At 44.9% G+C, this 17,792-nt stretch overlaps 1 protein-coding gene across 2 annotated transcripts in view; it reads left to right on the forward strand.

Annotated features, from left to right (window-relative positions):
* The window catches only part of ttc7a (tetratricopeptide repeat domain 7A), a 51,970-nt gene that overhangs the window by 24,835 nt on the left and 9,343 nt on the right, over window positions 1-17,792 (forward strand). For both annotated transcript variants that reach the window (XM_084561404.1, XM_084561405.1), the window contains 4 exons: window positions 3,697-3,813; window positions 4,745-4,857; window positions 5,325-5,459; window positions 8,687-8,889. In XM_084561404.1, coding sequence (XP_084417530.1) covers window positions 3,697-3,813; window positions 4,745-4,857; window positions 5,325-5,459; window positions 8,687-8,889 — 568 coding nt within the window. The remainder of the gene's footprint in view (window positions 1-3,696; window positions 3,814-4,744; window positions 4,858-5,324; window positions 5,460-8,686; window positions 8,890-17,792) is intronic.

Consider the following 17,792-nt stretch of genomic DNA (forward strand, 5'->3'; position numbering starts at 1 on the left):
AATCTATCCTTTACTGGAGCTCTGGAGGACGAAAAGGAGAAAAAACAGAAAAAGAAAAAGTGACTGTGAGGGAGTGGTGAATAACAATCTGGCGTCTATCCTTGGATGACTTCACTTTGACTGATTTTAATGTACACGAGGGATTTAGTCGCTTTATTTAAAACATATATGAGTTAGTTTTCCTTTGTTGCTTTGCTTGCTACCTTTTTCTAGCAAGCTGCATAGTTTGATTGATTAAAATACAACAAGCGTTAGAATAAGTTTAATAATGAAGGCAGCGCTTGACTTTAACGTTTAATTACCAGCAGTTTTTACCCATCCCGGCGTGCATCTGAGATTTATTTCAATCCGACAAGAATACATGAATATCACAATCAGGAGATCCAGGGTCAGAGGTTCAGGGATCAAGACAGAGAGAGAGAGAGAGAGAGAGTAAAAAGAGGCGTTCTCTCAGTAACAAGCTCAGTGAATATCATCAACCTTAATGCTGCTGCTGATGAGGATTAACTCTGACTGTGCAGAAGCTTTCCAAGCGGCACAATGCTAGCAAGCTTTTAATGTGAAATCCCTGCAGGAAGTAGTGCGTAGTTTAATTGATCAAAATACATTAACCAACAGTTTTTTTATCCTTAACCCATCCCAGCGTGCATCTGAAATTTATCTAAATCCATCAAGAATACATGAGCATCACAACCAGGAGATCCATGGTCAGAGATTGAGGCATAGACCGGAAGGGAAGGAGATAGAAAGAGAGCAATAAGAGGCGTTCTCTCAGTAACAAGCTAGCTGAATATCATCTACCTTAATGCTGCTATTGAGGAAGATTAACACTGGCTATGCAGAAGCCTTCCAGAGGCTTTAAACAGCACGATGCTGCCTTTTTAATGGGACATTCCTGCAGGAAGTGCATGGTTTATTTGATCAAAATACAAAGTTAGAATTAATCTGTGAATGAGAACTCTGTCATTATTTAAACTCCAGCTTCAGTTTTACGTGGCGCTGTGGCTTAGTTGGTTAAAGTGCCTGTCTAGTAAACAGGAGATCCTGGGTTTGAATCCCAGCAGTGCCTAGCTCCTTGAAGCATTTACCTGCATAGTTGCTTTGTGTTTTTGGGGGAAGCTGTGAAGTAGAGGTTAAAGAAAGAGCTGAGGACCAAAGGGTCACTGGCTCACATTCCCTCTTGTCCGTAGCATGGTGCCTTCAACAGCCACCTGACCCTCAAATTGCTCCCTGGGTGGGTTGACTGCTGAGGAATCAGTAAATTAATAATTATAAACAGCTATTTTTAATTGGTGTTAACACTCAACCTAATACATATTAATATATATTCAAGAGAATTAGATGTCTCCAATTGGGTCCTCATCTACGAAGAGAATAAGACCTTAGTTTTATTTTTTGTTTTCTCTGTTGCAGTCACTCCAGGGCACAAATGTTTTAAATTTAAAAGCCTCCCAGAGGCCGAAAGAGTATCTTCCCCTCCTTTTCTTGCCTTCCATTCAAAATGAAGAAGGTGGATAGCGTCCATATCCAGTTCTACTTGTGTCAGGTTCCTCTACAGAGTTTACAGATGCCAGTGGCCCCTTATCGGGCTGAATGGAGAAGACTTTTATTTTAGAATTTTATTAAAACGACCAAGATATTCAATTTGTCATGGGAGGAGCTTGCAAACTTGTCGTTTCGTTGGAGGAGGCATTTGCAGGAAGTGGCGACTTTCGCTGATTATCTCTTGACAAAATATTTGCCGTTAATAATCATAATTTAATGTGCATTTGACTGTCATTATGTGAAAAGCAGCTTTTAGTTGCAAATTAACCGTAGACTCTGTGGAGGAGTTGTTGTTTTTTTTTCGCCTTGTCGAACATCCAGGTTACACAGAGAAAGTTATACACCCACACAGATACACCTTGTCACATTTCAGCACTCGGATGGGTTTACACCGTCACATTGCTTCTAAACACTTTGTCACACTGGTAATGGGAAGCCCAGACACACACACGCACACACACACACTAGTAGACTCCTACTGGCAGGCGTATCCTTAACACAGCGTCCCTCGGCAGCACTTGTCATCTGCACGTCAGAAGATCCAACTCCCTTCCTCCCACACACATGCACTTTGTTTTTTTTCTCCTTTTTTTCTTTTCAAAAATCCCTCCATCTTCTCTTTCCATCCTCTACACACACACACACACACACACACACACACACACAGACAAGCCCACCCCTCACCTCCATCGTCCGCCGAGTCGGTAACGAGGCGCATTTCAACCAGAGTTTTATCCCCCGACACAATCTCGTCTCACTCCGTTATCGATCCTCACCCTCCCTCCCTCCACCTCATCCATCTCCTCGTCCTTCCCTTTCTCCACTCCCCCACCCCCCAACTCCCTCCCCTCCCGCCCCTGCCCTCGTCCCATTCCCCACACTATGACAGGAGAGCACAGAATAATTGGAGGAGCCTTCAACAGCGGGGAGGCACTGGACAGCTAGGCAGGCATCAGATGTGGAGGACGCCATCGTCTCTCTGTCTCTCTCGCTCTCTCTTTCTCCCTCTTTCCTCACACTCATGGATGACTGATGCCCATGACAGACTGCATCCTTTGAGAGCCCCTTCTGGCAATTACTACACACACACACACACACACTCGTTCACATCAGAGACTCCCACATCACTTAACCAGTTGCCTTCGACTAAAAGGGCTGAGCGGAAACACTCCACGGCCTCTACTCATCAGCCTCTCCAACACACACACACACACAAACACAAACACACTTTTACAGAAGAGCTTGTAGCTGATGACTATCTTTACCCTCTCTCTGTGTCTATCGATCCACGGGTGCGTCAGTCTGCATGCGTCCGTGAGATGTTTATGGATTCTGAGCACTTACCCGACCACCGCAGTAGCTTAAACTCATATTGCATGTTTTAAATTCAAAAACAAAAAAGGTTGCGTGGCATAACGTCTGCATTTCTACGGCTCGTCCACAGAAAAGATTAAGATCTACTTTTCCTGCAAACAGTGGAGCCTCCTGGTAAACCTCCCAGGGGTGGCGCAACAGTTATAACGATGCAGCAACGGCACCGAGGCTGATAACATGCAATGCACATAACTTTCTCTTTTTGAACGCAGCAAAGTGATCGGTTACCATCTCACCCACTCACATCAGGCGTGTTCCTGACTTGTTCGTCTCCGTGGAAAAAGCAGAGAGTTCTTGACTCATTGTGTCTCTCAGGAATGTCCTGATTGCTAGCTAACCAGATGCCTCACCAGTTTTGAGAAACGTTTGAGGTTTTATGTGACACAAACACGTCGGTGCAAGCTCCTCCTGGAGCTGTGGTTAAAATATGTGAGCGTAGGTGAACGATCTGGACAGTTTGCAACCAAAAACCCACAAAAGCAGTACCATGGAAGACAACTTGACACTGATTGGACTATATTCAAAGGTACAGGGACAGTAATACAACAGTAATAGTCATTGACACCTGACCAAACAGTTGAATGTGGGTGGAAAAATTTCTTTTCTCTCTTTGACGTTGTATTGCCCAATCCCCCCGCAAAGATCGTGCCACCAATGCTTGCTAATCTACAACATTTGAGTATATTGGGTATTAAAAAGTGGATTCTGTTTTTGGTGATAGAACACGAGAAGGCATGGTGGATTAATGTGTGTATGCGTGTGTGTTTCTTGGTCCAGTTTGCTGTTCACAAAGGTGAAGCTTGAGGAGTCCCTGTTCGGCCCTGCTACAGCCCTGCAGACCTGCGAGGAGATGCTGCAACGCTGGCAGAGCCGCTACGACGTCAGCCGCTCCAGGTGGAAATTATTTCTTTTGTGTGTTTGTTTTTAATTTAGAATAATTAGTCTTATTGGAGGGGAGCACAGTGGTTTGGTGGTTAGCACTGATGCCTCACAGCAAGAAAGTTCTGGGTTTGAATCCATGGGCCAACTGGATGTTCTCCCTGTGTCTGCGTGGGTTCTCTCCAGGTACTCCAGCTTCCTCCCACCGTCCAATGACAGCTGGGATAGGCTCCAGCAGACCCCGCAACCCTTCACAGGAACAAGCGGTTACAGAAGATGAAGAAGTCTTATTGGAGTTCTCTTTGTCCCAGTCTCCTGGTTTCCAGTAGGGCACAGATTTGCTTCTATTTTTAAACTTGTGCAGTTAGGGCCACCAGTGCCAGCGTCTGGGTCACTATCGGTCGATATTTGTGGAAGTACACGAGACACAAGCTGCACAAACACAAGCCCAACACGGATCGTGGTGGAGTTAGCATCAGGTCGCTCAAATGTGCAAAAAAAAACTAGTAATCTAGTGAATGGACTTGGGTTGTCGCCTCTAAAGTAGTCACTGCCCAGCATTTGAGCTTTAAAAAATGCGGAGGGGCTGGAGCCTATCCCAGCTGTCATTGGGCAAGAGGCGGGGTCCACCCTGGACAGGTCTCCAGTCTATCACAGGGCTAACACAGAGAGACCTGGAGTACCTGGAGAGAACCTTAGCAGACACAGGGAGAACATGCGAACTCCACACTGTAAGGACCCAGTCGGCCCATGGATTAGAACCCAGAACCTTCTTGCTGTGAGGCATCAGTGCTAACCACCACACCACTGTGCCGCCCATAGAAATACATATTTTAAAGTCTCAGAAAATCCTGATTATGAGCCAATCAATTATTTTTTCTTATTGCTTTATGCCTCACATATATTCACTTGGCAGTTCATGCCCTCTCTTGTCTTTCTCTTGCAGTGAGACCGATGACAGCAGCAGTATACCGATGGCCGAGAGGGCAGAGGTCAGCCCCGGAGCCAGGAAACCCTCCATCCACCTCACCCTGCCCGACTTCCAGGACGCCTCCACTGGTCTGCTGTCTTTCTGCTTCACACCGTTTAGCAAGGGCCTGCCACTGTGCATATTTAGAGTGCGGCATGCCGAATTGATTATTTCAAATTAAACACACGCTCCTTTTCCTCTTTGGCGTTGGGTAAATACCAGTGAGAAAGGTGAATTTGTAGGTCGCCGTAAATCCCCCAGCATTTGACCTATTCTGGATTAAAACCCTGTTTGCCTGTCTGCAACCCAGTTTAGGGGAGTAGATGTGCTGTTTACATATCAGTGATGTGACTCACCTCTACGCCGGTGTTTCTAGCCGGATCAGGGTTCTGTACACTTGCCATTCAGCCACAGGAAATTCCTTAATGTCCTGGAAATTAAAGGAGAACGAATGTTTGCAGTTTTAATCCTGTAATTATAAAGTTCTCCAGCAACTTCTTTCTAAAAGTTCTAATGACTCTCAGCTCTTACTGTGGGTATTTCCTGTCCCTATTAGGTTCACAGAGCCCCTCATCCATTGCAGTATCCCGCCTGGAAGCGGCGCTGTCAGAGGTGTCAGACATCAGCTCCAACCGTCGCCACGGACCCACCTACATCTGGACCACCCTTGAACGCATTTGGCTGCAGGCCGGTATGACGCCAGCACACGCGACTTATATTTAACATTTCAAAAATCTTGGGGTTGGGATCTCTTGGTGGTTTTCCAAGAGATTTTAAATTCCTTTGGGGGGTGCAGCTTGAAGCTGGCGGTTTGAGAAGCGGGCCTGGGACTGTAGGGTCACTTGTTTCATATCGCGGGACAGATGGGAAGAAATGTGCAAGGGTGGAGTGAATTAACAGAGCTGTCCTCGTGCCCTTGACTAAGGCACCAAACCTCCTGAGCTGCCCACTGAGTGTGTGTAAATAGATGGTTTGACAAATTTCCATATATGGGACTTTCTTCTTCTTACTTGTGCAGCTAGGTTGATGTTGTTTGAGGTGCAGGATCAGATGGTTTCTCTGTAATCATATTGTGTTGCAAAAAAAAAGACAATGAAGACAGTGATGTGTACCCAGTGCTAATCCTATTAGCAAGAGCCAAATGGATTTCAACGAATAAAAGCTTCCAAGCTCTGTAGGTTTTGTTTTATAGACTAAAACTAGACTGATGCCACTAGTTTATCAGGTATTTGGTAAAAAATAATGCACAAGTTGACATAAAACTCAAGAGATTCTTGGAAGAACATCCAAACTATATCATAAAAAACACAGGAAACTACCAAAACCAGAGAAGCACCGGGTCAGTGTGACCGTTCATGCCATGCTTGATGATTCAGACCAAAATCCCCAAAAATGTCAATTTAATGCTGAGGAAATGTCAAGAAATCACCTGTGGCAATAACATAAATACCTGTAAAGGAATTAATGGATGATATTTCAGAACAGATTCACATTGATGCTAAAAACTAAGCTTCAATAATTAAGCTCGGTTTGCACATGCTGGCCTTGTATTGCTGTGAAGGTTCTCCAGGTCATGGTGTATCCGAGTTTCCTGAAGGTGTTTCATCCAAGTAGCTTCTTCAATTCTAAAGGGTGGGGATTTCGGTGGGAACATCTGAGGGTGTTACCCATCAGAAACTGGCACGACTAGGGTCTGTTCACAACCAGATACTGGAGCTGGAGCTGGACCCTTGTTCACATCTTGACACTGGAGCCTCTGACTGATAACGGGTCGTTAGGGCGCCATTCATTGGAGAAAGAGGAAAGAGATGCAGTCTTCTCCAATGAAAGGTAAGCATCTGGTCGTTAACAGACACTAATCATGTGACATGTTCCTGTTTAAACCCCAACTCCTCCACCGGTCCTTCAAAACTGAAGAAGCTACTCGGATGAAACGTCTCCAAGAAAGTCCAGTTTGACATTTTTTCTCTTCTTATGGCCTCGGTAGTCATGGTAACCTCCCCTTCTTTGCTATCAGGATAAGAAAATCCAATTTCTGATGGCACATTTCAATGAAACTGCTCCGTGCAGGTGTTATTTTGGAAACATCTCACAGCTGTACTGTCCTCCTTTTTCGCTCGGTTGAATTTGTGTCTCTGACGGGAGCGGGACATTGTTTATTCTCTCGCTGCAACGTGAGCAGAGAATATTCTGTAGCCCACATATATGAAAGGCTGGATCACTGCAGCCCATTTACTGCGACCTCCGAGCCATTTCAGCCCCACTGAATACTGCATGCTCCGTGTAGGAGAGTGCACTGCACCTGCATACATGTGGCCACTGCTGCTAATAATGACAGAATGTCAGCGATGCATACAGCTCCCACCTTCGGTCCTCAGTCCGCAGAGATAAAAACCCTGCTTCAGCTCAGCTTGAGTGGATGGGGCATGAGAACAGGAACGGGAAAGACAGCGATGCATCCAGCATTCCAGTGCAAGAGGAGCTGGGGTGGAAGAGCCAACGGGGTCACATCCCCTATGACGTAATTTAAAGGTTATTTTCTGTGTCTGACCTTTGACCCCCCCTCCTTTTGCTATTTCTCTGCTGAGAACCGTTACGGCACAATGTGCGAGACAAAAGATCCCGATCCCGCTTTTTTTTTTTTTCCCCTTCCCAGCATTCCTTCTCTCGTCGGTCATTTCCTCTCACAATCTCACATCCTTATCGGCCATGCAGGAAAAAACACACACACGCATGTATACGTAGGGATAAATGCATTTATTTTTTTATGTACATGGCACACATGCAGTAACTGTAAACATAAAAACGGTGTCTATGCATGCAAGCACTGATTCAATAGGCTTTTATTTTTTATTTTTTTGGGAGAGCTCAGGTGGGAGCAGCAGGGGAAGACGTTACATAACCATTCACTTTATTTTTTTTCCCAAAACGGAGTTAAATGAAAAGGAACCCCGAGGCTTTTATTTGTTTTTTGTTTTTTTCCATTCATCTCACAGAGGTAGCATGCATCCGCTACGTAATTCCCATCTGTTCATCTGTGAGACGCAGGTAAACAAACAAAACATCCGCTGCCCGACAAACACATGGGTCGCTTTAGCGCTCAGGAGCAGACGGCGCTTTCGCTTTTATTTGCACAACTCAGTTCACTCAGCACTCGCATGTCACTTACTTAGTTTGAGTATTTTGTCCCTTCTCGATTCAGATGTCTTTACATTTTGTTTTTATATTTTGCTTTATCAAAACCTTCACTCAGCCTCTCTGTATCAGCGTCTAGAGATGAAGCTTTTCTTTCTCAGGGTTTTTTTTAAAAAAGTGTTTTAACCCGGCGTCCACTACCGGGAATGACTGACAGCTCCTTGCTGCAGCGTCCTGCCCAGACATTGGTCTTCTCCAGCCTCTGGGGTGGAGGGGGGCTTCTCGGTTAGCTCAGTGTTCAGAGAGCTTATTGGCGAAGGAAGTGCTTGTGGGCGTAACTACCCGAGCGTGTGTGTGTGTGTTTGTGTCTGGGGTTTGTCCTCGTCTTCCCAGCCGCAAAGAAAGGAGGCAGGCAGCTTTAGTTTGTGATGGCCATATTTAGGCAAGAGTTTCACGACTTCCCAGGCACTAGCGGTGCTCCCCCTCTCTCTCTCACTTTCACTGTCTTTGTGACTGGGCGAGTGAGAGTCCGTCCCGTCGCAGAATCTGAGCGCGGCACAGTTTACATTTCTGCACAAAGTTCATCTCTGTCATAGTTTCATGTTACTAAGTAGATTAATTCCACTCTGATTATTTATCCTACTCTGTCCTCCTTCACCTCTTCCAATCTTTTCTCCTCTTCCTGGTTCCTTTCTCTTTTTTCTTCCTCTCTTTTATTCCCCTACCACCCTCTCTGGTCTCTCCATTCTTTTCCCCCCACTTCCTCTCTATCTACCCCTGCAGGGGAGCTGTTCATGGCGGACGGTCGGCTAAAGGAGGCCCAGTTCTGCATAGCCGAGGCCAGCGCCCTCTTCCCCAACTCCCACTCCGTGCTGCTGCAGCGGGGCCGCCTGGCCGAGCTGCGGGGCCAACTGGACGAAGCCAAGGGCCTGTACGACGAGGCCCTGGCCATCAATCCCACAGGAGAGCGCATACTGGTGCACATGGTGAGATGACAGCGGAGGCTGCGAAATTGTATTAGGACTTACATAACGCGCTGCTCTGCCAAGTGTCACACACAGCGGTCGACACGCACACACACACGGACAACATGCATGGATACACTGATATATTTTAAGTGCGTTGCTCGAGCCTGCTAAATCCAAACTGATGTAATGCGCAGGCCAAACATTTGCATACGTGTCCGCGTCCTAGCATACGGCTGAACACACACATTCATGTACACGTATCTGACGCTTTACTTGAGTTCACTAAGTTAAATTAAATTACGCGTTATGCAAGAAGTTCAGAATTAAATCAGACTTGCTCAGTCATGTAGCCACTAACGCGCCCTGACTCACGTACTGAGGGAATTAGATTTACCCTAAATCAATTAAATTTGAATTGCACAAAATGAAATTCAGCTTTATTTAATATAAATACACAATGCATGCAAAGGGTGCACACACACATATGCTATCAATATGTACATAGGCTGATATATCTGAGTATTATATTAACAATTACAGTATTGTGAGGCTGACCCATGTCATACTATGCAAACATTAATTAATTAATGTATATTTACACACACACACAGTATAAACATGATGGCGTGCCACCTTCCTAATATTGTGTAGGTCTCCCTGGTGCCTCCAAAACAGTTGTGATTCATCAGAGAATGGACATGGGCCTGTGTGGGGGCGCCTTTGGTCCAATGGGTTAAGGGGAGGGGCCTCTGTAGATCATCCCACAGACACTTGATCAGTTTGGGATCTAGTGAATTTGGAGGCCAGGTCAACACCTTGTGCTGTTCTTCATGTTTTTTTTTAGTTGTTCCTAAACTGCATCCTGCTGGGGATGGCTGCTGCCATCTAGGGGTGTCATTGCTATGGGGTGGGGGTGCCTGGTCTGGTCTAGGTGGGTGCTACATGTCTAAGTAACATCCACACCAATGAATGCCAGGTCCAAAAGTTTCCCAGCAGAACATTGAATTGTCACAAGATGGTCAATGTTATTTACTTCTCCTGTCAGTGGTCATAATGTTGTGGCTGATCTGTGTATGCACATGTAATTATGTTACATAGTGATATACACAGTCCCCTGTTTTCATGTTATCTTATCCTGTCTTATCTTTAGCCAGACCTTTACTACAGTGGTCTCCAGTTGTTGTTTGTCTCCAGATGTGTCTGCCTTTAGTTTTGCCTTCAACCTACTCAACCCATTGCAGAGTATTCCACTTCTTTACCGCCAAAAACTCTTTTTGCGTTGCTTCCTCCGTATGTTTGTTGGGTCATTGTCCATCTGTCCCGTGAAGCGCCGTCTAATCAACCTTCATCTGTCTGAATCTGAGCAGACGGTACATCTTCTGCACACTACAACAGAATCCTTCTGTTTTTCAGCCGCTAAACATCTGGACAGTCAGTTGAAGAAAACAAGGCCAACGACCCGGCAAAATTAGGCAGTGTTTGTCAGTGTACTCACCAAAAATAACACGGTCTAGTCTCACAGTGAGTAACGCAAACTCAACAAATGCATGAATACGTTGGAAGGGTGACAATGTCTTTGCTAACGTCAACACTTCCAGGCATTCTTAATCAATAGACTAATCAATGAGTCATCAGGCTGAATCAGATGAACACATACCACCACCCTCCCTTTTACTTTTTTTTTAAGGTTATACTAAGGATTGGTCACGTTTGCGCAACTACTTTTAATTTCTATCGTGAGCAAACGATGGGAGCTGGTAGCAGCCATGGAAGCTGCTTTTGGAAATTAACAAATCTCTCATGCGGATAAAGTTCATGATTCACCGTATTAACTGTGGCTGAAAAGAAACGCGGAGTTGCCGAGGTTTGGTTACAAGTTGAAATGAGATTTTGAGACGCTTTTCATTTATTTTTAAATAGGTCAGCAAAAAATATAGAGACAAACACCTATAAGGTCCCGTGATACGACAATTAAATAATAATCAGCTCAAAACTACTGATCTTTTCAGTATGTTATTTAGGATTTTATAAGCAGGCCAATCTAGAATCACCAATGAACCTAACCAGCATGTCTTTGGACGGTGGGAGGAAGCTGGAGTACCTGGAGAGAACCCACGCAGACACACGGAGAACAACCAGTCAGCCAATGAATTAAAACCCAGAACCTTCTTGCTGTGAGGCATCAGCGCTAACCACCAAACCACTGTGCTGCCCTCCTTAATTTGCCTTCAGATCCCGTCAGCTCCGTGTTGAGGATAATGTAGAATCACAGCTGAAGTTACGGCCACATGAACGTCTAAACGTGTGGCATGAAACTAAACTTCACCTCCAGTTAACAGTGTGTCAAAAAGGCATTAACACTCGTTACTGGTGTGTCCCATTAATGCCCCCAAGGAGTCACATGGCTCGTCCTTATGCTCTGGATGTGCCGTCTCCAAGTGGCAACTTGTTTGGCCTCAAAACTGCCAGAAGCAAATATTTTTAGACACACGACACACTGTGGCCTCTCCTTGTTACCCACCGGTGTACCGTCATCATTTTCTTTTCTTTGGAAGCTTTGTTTTGAGTCAATGAAGACTCATCCTCTGCTGTACGAATAGCTAGGAACCCTCTAATAAACCTCTACAAGGTTTGCTAGCAGGGCTCAACCAAACCTCGTTCTACAGCCTTCCATTCACTTTGGGAACCACTCCATTAATGTGACCTGTTAGAGACATTTAAAGTTGCGTTTAATATATATCTTAGAGCAGAACTTCACTTACGTTGAAGCTGTTTTGTGATTTTGCAGAGGTCCCTTTGCAAAATATGGCCACTCATTTTACTATCCAGGAAGTTTGTGGAGCATTTTTGGTAATGAAATGTGGAAAAATTCACGGTATTCAGACTTGTGCATGCAGAAAGCACCTTTAACCTTTGTTATAAGGGAGTGTATTTGATGCTTCCTCTTTTTTGGCTTGAGATTTACTCAGTAAACAATGAGTTTAGGCTAACTTGCTATTAGCAGCTAATGTGCTTGCATGCTAGCAGTGGAAATGGCACTGTGTCAGAATTAGGACTGTGACAATTAGGGTCCTAATTATCACATCGTATCTCGTCTGTTGTGTTCTGATATGGACTAATTCCTCAAATGTCTGTAAATAGGAAGAAACTAATTTTCGTCCGTAACCAACCAACAAATGAAAAAAGAAAAAGAAAGACTGATGTCCCTCGCAGATTTCTTTCATCCCAGCAGATCTCTCTCTCTCTCACTGATGCTCTGCAAAGATCCCCTCTCTCTCTCTCTCTCTCTCTTCACCACGTCCACCCACCCTCTTCCTCTTCCTTAGTCTCCCTCAGATGATCCACCGGATTAACCACAGCCACTCTGACCTTTGAACTTTCTCTGTTGTCATGGAGAGGGATATTCCTCAAATCCACAACTCCTTGCATCACCCGACACATACTCACTCACACACACACAGACACACAGACACACACACACACACACACATAACATGCCTGTGACTGTGGTCTCCATAGTGACAAGAGATGTGCCGGCTGATATCTCTTTGGCTTAAGTACTAGCCATCTTGTGACCACATATGGCTAATGCTTTAGCCCCTACTGTGCACTTTTGGATGTGTGTGTGTGTGTGTATGTGCGTGTGTGTAGAAGCACAGTCCCACTGGGGTAGCCAGAGGTACGCATCTCTTCCATATTTGGCCTGTGGGAGAACCAATCCCAGGGGCCGAAAAAAAAGTTGAAACAAAGCCAGCTGGCAGTGTCCTACTCTGGGTCTCTTACAGGACAGATGTGTTCTCAGCCTGAGTGTGTGACTGTGTGTGCATGTGTGTGTGCATGTGTTTGCGTATGCCAGCCTTCCTCCGTGGATTTGGCGCACATGTGGACTATTTGTCCTTTTTTCTTTGTGTGTAAACTAAATGTATTCACTCAGATTAAGGCACGCTGATTATGTTTGTCACGTAGATTGTGGATTACACATTAAACATGTTAATAGAGGAGTGTGGTAAATGGTTGCATTCTTGTATTGTGGGACAGTGTGTGTGTGTGTGTGGGGGGGGGATGTTATTTGGAGCGCTGCCCATATTTGTGACTTGCATCCGCCTGCCAGAATGAAAACCTACAGTTCCTGCCACTCTGTGGCTCTGGCTTCTTGGATTTATTTTTATACTGTATCTGCTGTGGACACTTTGTGTGCCAGTGGCCCATTTATTCTGCTCTGCCTTAGGGGGAACACTGATGATATTCTTGGTTGATATTCTTGCACTCTTGAGCTATTATTCTGCAAAAGTACGTACTGTACTTTCCTTGAACGTCCTCAACGTGTGTTGCAGATTCTTTTGAAAGAAAGAAGACGCACTCCAGTTGTGGCCTCACAGTCTAATTCCTCTTAACTTCATGAGAGTCTTTTGACTCATGGTACTCCAGCTTCCTCCCACCATCCAAGGACATGCTTGTTAGGTTCATTGGTGATTCTTAATTGGCCGTAGGTGTGAGTGTGAATGGTTGTCTGTCTCTCTGTGTTAGCCCTGTGATAGACTGGAGACCTGTCCAGGGTTGTACCCCGCCTCTCGCCCAATGACAGCTGGGATAGGATCCAGCAGACCCCGCGACCCTTCACAGGAACAAGCTATTACAGAAGATGAATGAATGAACATGTGACATAGTGACTAGCACCAATGTCAAGTCTACTTATACAGTAAATTCAGACAGAGAAAAGGGTGTAGGATGCAACAAAAAGCCTGCAGAAGCAAATAAGCTACATTCACCATTGTGACCTGAATGCAACTATTGTTTTAGCTTTTGAATAGTGCAGTGTCATTGTGAATTTACACCAGCTCAAACACTTATATTTAAACATTGAGTTTTATTTTTTGTTAATCAGTCATTTCATGAAACTGCATTAGTCATACCTGTTAAATGATCAGGCACAACATTATGACCACCTTCCTAATATTGTGTAGGCCTCCACTGAGCTTCCTAAATAGATGTGACTCATCAGATGTGTGTCTGTGTCAGGCTGCATCCTGCTGGGGATGGCTGCTGCCATCAAGGAGTGTCATTGCTATGGGGTGGGGGTGCCTGGTCTGGTCTAGGTGGGTGCTACATGTCTAAGTAACATCCACACCAATGAATGCCAGGTCCAAATGGCTCCCAGCTAAACATTGAACTGTCACAAAATGGTCATCCTGTTAGCGGTTTTAATGTTGTGGCTGATCGGTGTATTCTTCTACACTCAAAACAGGCCGCCAGTGTTTCACAGTGAAGTCTTCTCTTGCCCAACACTGCTTTAAGTCTCTACATCTGCTGATAAAACCTAATTTACTCTTAAAAATATCACATGGTAAGAGTTAGATGAGAAGGTCAAGTACTACTGACGTGTCTCTGTGTTTAAACCAGAGCTGAAAGTCCATTAGATTAGATTAGATTAGTTTAGAAATGCATGAAAAATGGAAGCAACGAGCCAAATCGTCCAAATTATAAACCAAATTGCCATTCTTGTGAGTTCATATGTTTCCTTTCTTGCAGGAGCAGAAGAAGCAATGATAGTACATTTGAGGTTTAAAAGACAGCGTTGCAAAGCGTCTCTCGGGCCAACTAGTGTGGATCGAAGACGTAATTGTCTCCACTGCAGCCGTGGTAGATGAGGAAAGGGAAACGTGAGTAAGGGGAAGGCCGTGGCGACTCACTCCACCTCTACATGTTAGTGTCAACCGAGTCCTTATGGGTTTTGCGCATATGTGTGTGAGTGAGTGAGAGAAGAAGTGATCAGACAGTGACTCACGCTCTAGCCAGCTGCTTTTTTCAGAGTATTTTTGGATGGATGAAGGGTGTGGCAGGGAGGGGAACCAGTACAGGACGATGGTATGCTGTGTGTATGCGCATGTGTGGTGGTAATGCTTCTCTAAAAGATATTTTATTTAACTTATCATGCATTTATTTTCTTTACCTATCACAGTAGCAGCAATGTAAGCTTACACACTTTTGTCCGTCTGTGCTTGTAACCTCATTACGGCAACTGTGTGTGTGTGTGTTGGCGGCACATGCACGTGTCTGTGTGTGTATTTGTGTTCTGATGGCTAGCTGAAACTGAAACACGGCCCAGCCTTGCTTCCGGCGTTGGTATGCCATGAATCTGACCCACTCCCAACATCCTCCACATCTCATCCCTCCTGTTCTGTAGTGGATCCTTCTCTGAGTCAGCCACATACACGCACACACACACACACACACACACACACATGCACCTGCACACACCCATGCACACACACGGACACACACTTTGTTTGCTGTTCAGAACAGAAGCACATTCATACACAGCCTCACATATACATGCATACTCTCAAGGACGAGGACTTGTGCTCATTGAATTAATTGCGTTCCAATTATCAAAAGCCCCCCCTCCCTCCCTCCCTCCCCATCTCTCTTCCTCTCTTTCTCTCTCTCTCTCTCTCTCTCTCTTCCCCCTCTCCTTCTCTCTCCTCTGTGTGGGTGGGGGTGGTTGTCAGCTGATTAGATGATGCAAATACATTATTTATAACACTTTGCTCGTTCTCGCTGCTTTACGGGATTGCCTAGCAACCAGGGAAATATATTCTACTGAGCAGGACCTCTGATAACCATGGAGAGAGAGAGAGAGAGAGAGAGAGAGAGAGGGGAGGAAAAAATAGGAGGTGGAGGGGGGGAGTTAAAGCAGAGAGACGATTGGGAGTTGGCTGGTGCTTCCGTTGCTATGTATGGCTCATCTGGGCTCTCTTATTTTTTCCTTCTTCTTTGACGCCTCTCTCTTTTTTTCCTCTCCTCATCTCCCCTTTTTTCTCTCTGTTCATTGTTCCAAGTTTAGCTCTTTCTCGCTCGCTCACACTCCCTTCCTTCCTCGCTTTCTTTCTCTTTTTTTTTTATCCTGTCCTCTGTGGCACCAGTGTTAGCCACCGTCACCCTCCCTCCGTCCTGGTGCTATCTGTGCGCGTCTGCAATATGTTTATTCTGTTGTGGTTTACATACGCGTCGTCACCTGCAGAAAGTTGAGAACGTACTTGGAGGAGGAATCGGCTGTGGTGGTCCTTAAGCTAAGGCTAAGCTAAGCTAGTCGGCTGTTTCATGTTTTAGATTTAGAAGGAAGAAGAAGAAACATGTTTCTGCTCCAGAGTGAATGCCACACAATATAAAGTATAAAACAGTGAAAGGCAATTTTAAAAAGCAGCATAAAATACAATAGGAGTACAAACTCCATCGACTGTTTGTGCAACATTCAGCAAATGAGCGCACAGTTGTACATGTGCAAACTGATATGTAAACAGTTACTAGTGGTAGTCAGCTGTTCAGGAGTCTGATGGCAGTGGGACAGAAGTGGTATCATTATGCTTCCCAAACACGTTAAACTATTAGTTTAAACGATTTTATTTAAAACAAAAAAAAGAGAGCGACAAGCTACAATACATTTTCAACAGAAGCCGGACGAGATGTAGCGTCTGGCTTGCATCCAACAATTGTTGCTACGTGTCGGGCGAGAGTCGGCTTCAGCTTTATTTGGTGATCTGTGAACTAATCATAAGTGCTTGCTCGATCCGTCCCCTTGTTTTAAATATAGAAAGGTGGATGGTGGAACAGCTCCTCAAAAGTGAAGCCAAAGCAAGTAGAGCTCCCCCTGGTGGCTGGCTGCAGTATAGGTCATAGGCTCCACCCCCTCCATGTTAGTGGGCGGGACTTGGGTCGAACTAAAACACTAAAATACACGTCAAATACTTTTTTTTTCAAGGATGGTTTCTGTCATTTTAGGTAGTCAATATAACATGATCCGTGTTCAATTGTCAATTTTTTGGATAGGTTTCGTTTTAGTTCGTTATTTGACTTTATAGAAACAGGATGTAACATCATATCGACCACCAGTCGCCATGCCAACTGCTCCATAAAGCGGTCAGGTGGGACCATGACAGTTGCAAATAAAGATGATCAGACTCTGGCTCCAAACTCGCAAGATGGCGCCGCTCGTATCCCCGAGAAAATAGTGTCAATTTGGCCAATGCAAGGAATGTGTCCCCCCCACATTGTCCATATTTATATACAGTCTATGGTGTGAACACACCGGACGGAAGGCGTGTTCAAGCCAGCATGATCGAAGCAAAGAGCCTTGTTCAGGCACCAGCGAGGTATTCTGCAAAAAAGTTCCAAACACAAAAATGCACTGTATATATTTATATAAATTCACAGGTACAGATACAAAAAAAAGAACTAAGCACCCACAGCCACCAGGTGAGAAGGAATCTTTTTAGTTTTTTTTTCCTTTGACAAATCAGAAAGTGTTATTTGTGATGTCTGTATCAACTAGTATTAAGAAAATCTAACCCCTAATATACCTGTGTATCCTTTATTATTACAGAGGGATATTGATTCGATTTTATTGACAAGTCCGCTTATCAGTCTTTGCCTAATCGATTCCACTTATTGACACTAATGAATTTCCTGTGCAGCAGGGATCTGGTGGACACGTGGAGGCGTCTGCAGCCTGAGACGCTTCATGTAGCTAGGTTTATCTGTCATCATCTGAACTGGATGAAATGTGAGCGCATGTGTGCAGCATTTGTTTTCTCAGTCACTGGCAAAAATCTGCTGAAATTGCTTGTGTGGCACTAATGTTATGTAACCGAGGATATTTACCCTTGGTAATGGACATGCTGCTCGGTTGGGAAGCGGTGTCACTCGTGCAGTGTAGAGTGTCCGGTACATGGGATTCCTGGAATTTAAGACTATGTTGCGTAGAAAGAGGTTTGGGTGTGTGGACGGCGTGTCTGCAACTTACTTCTCATTTCACAGACAGAACAGAAAGCTCTGCTGTTGTTTCTCTGTTTGCTGAATGCAACTTTTGGACCATCCCTCTCCACCGTGACTTCTTCTTGTTGCAGGAGTATAGAAAACTAACC

Source organism: Chelon labrosus (genome assembly GCF_963514085.1).
Source record: "Chelon labrosus genome assembly, chromosome: 15".
NCBI classification, from domain to species: Eukaryota; Metazoa; Chordata; class Actinopteri; order Mugiliformes; family Mugilidae; genus Chelon; species Chelon labrosus.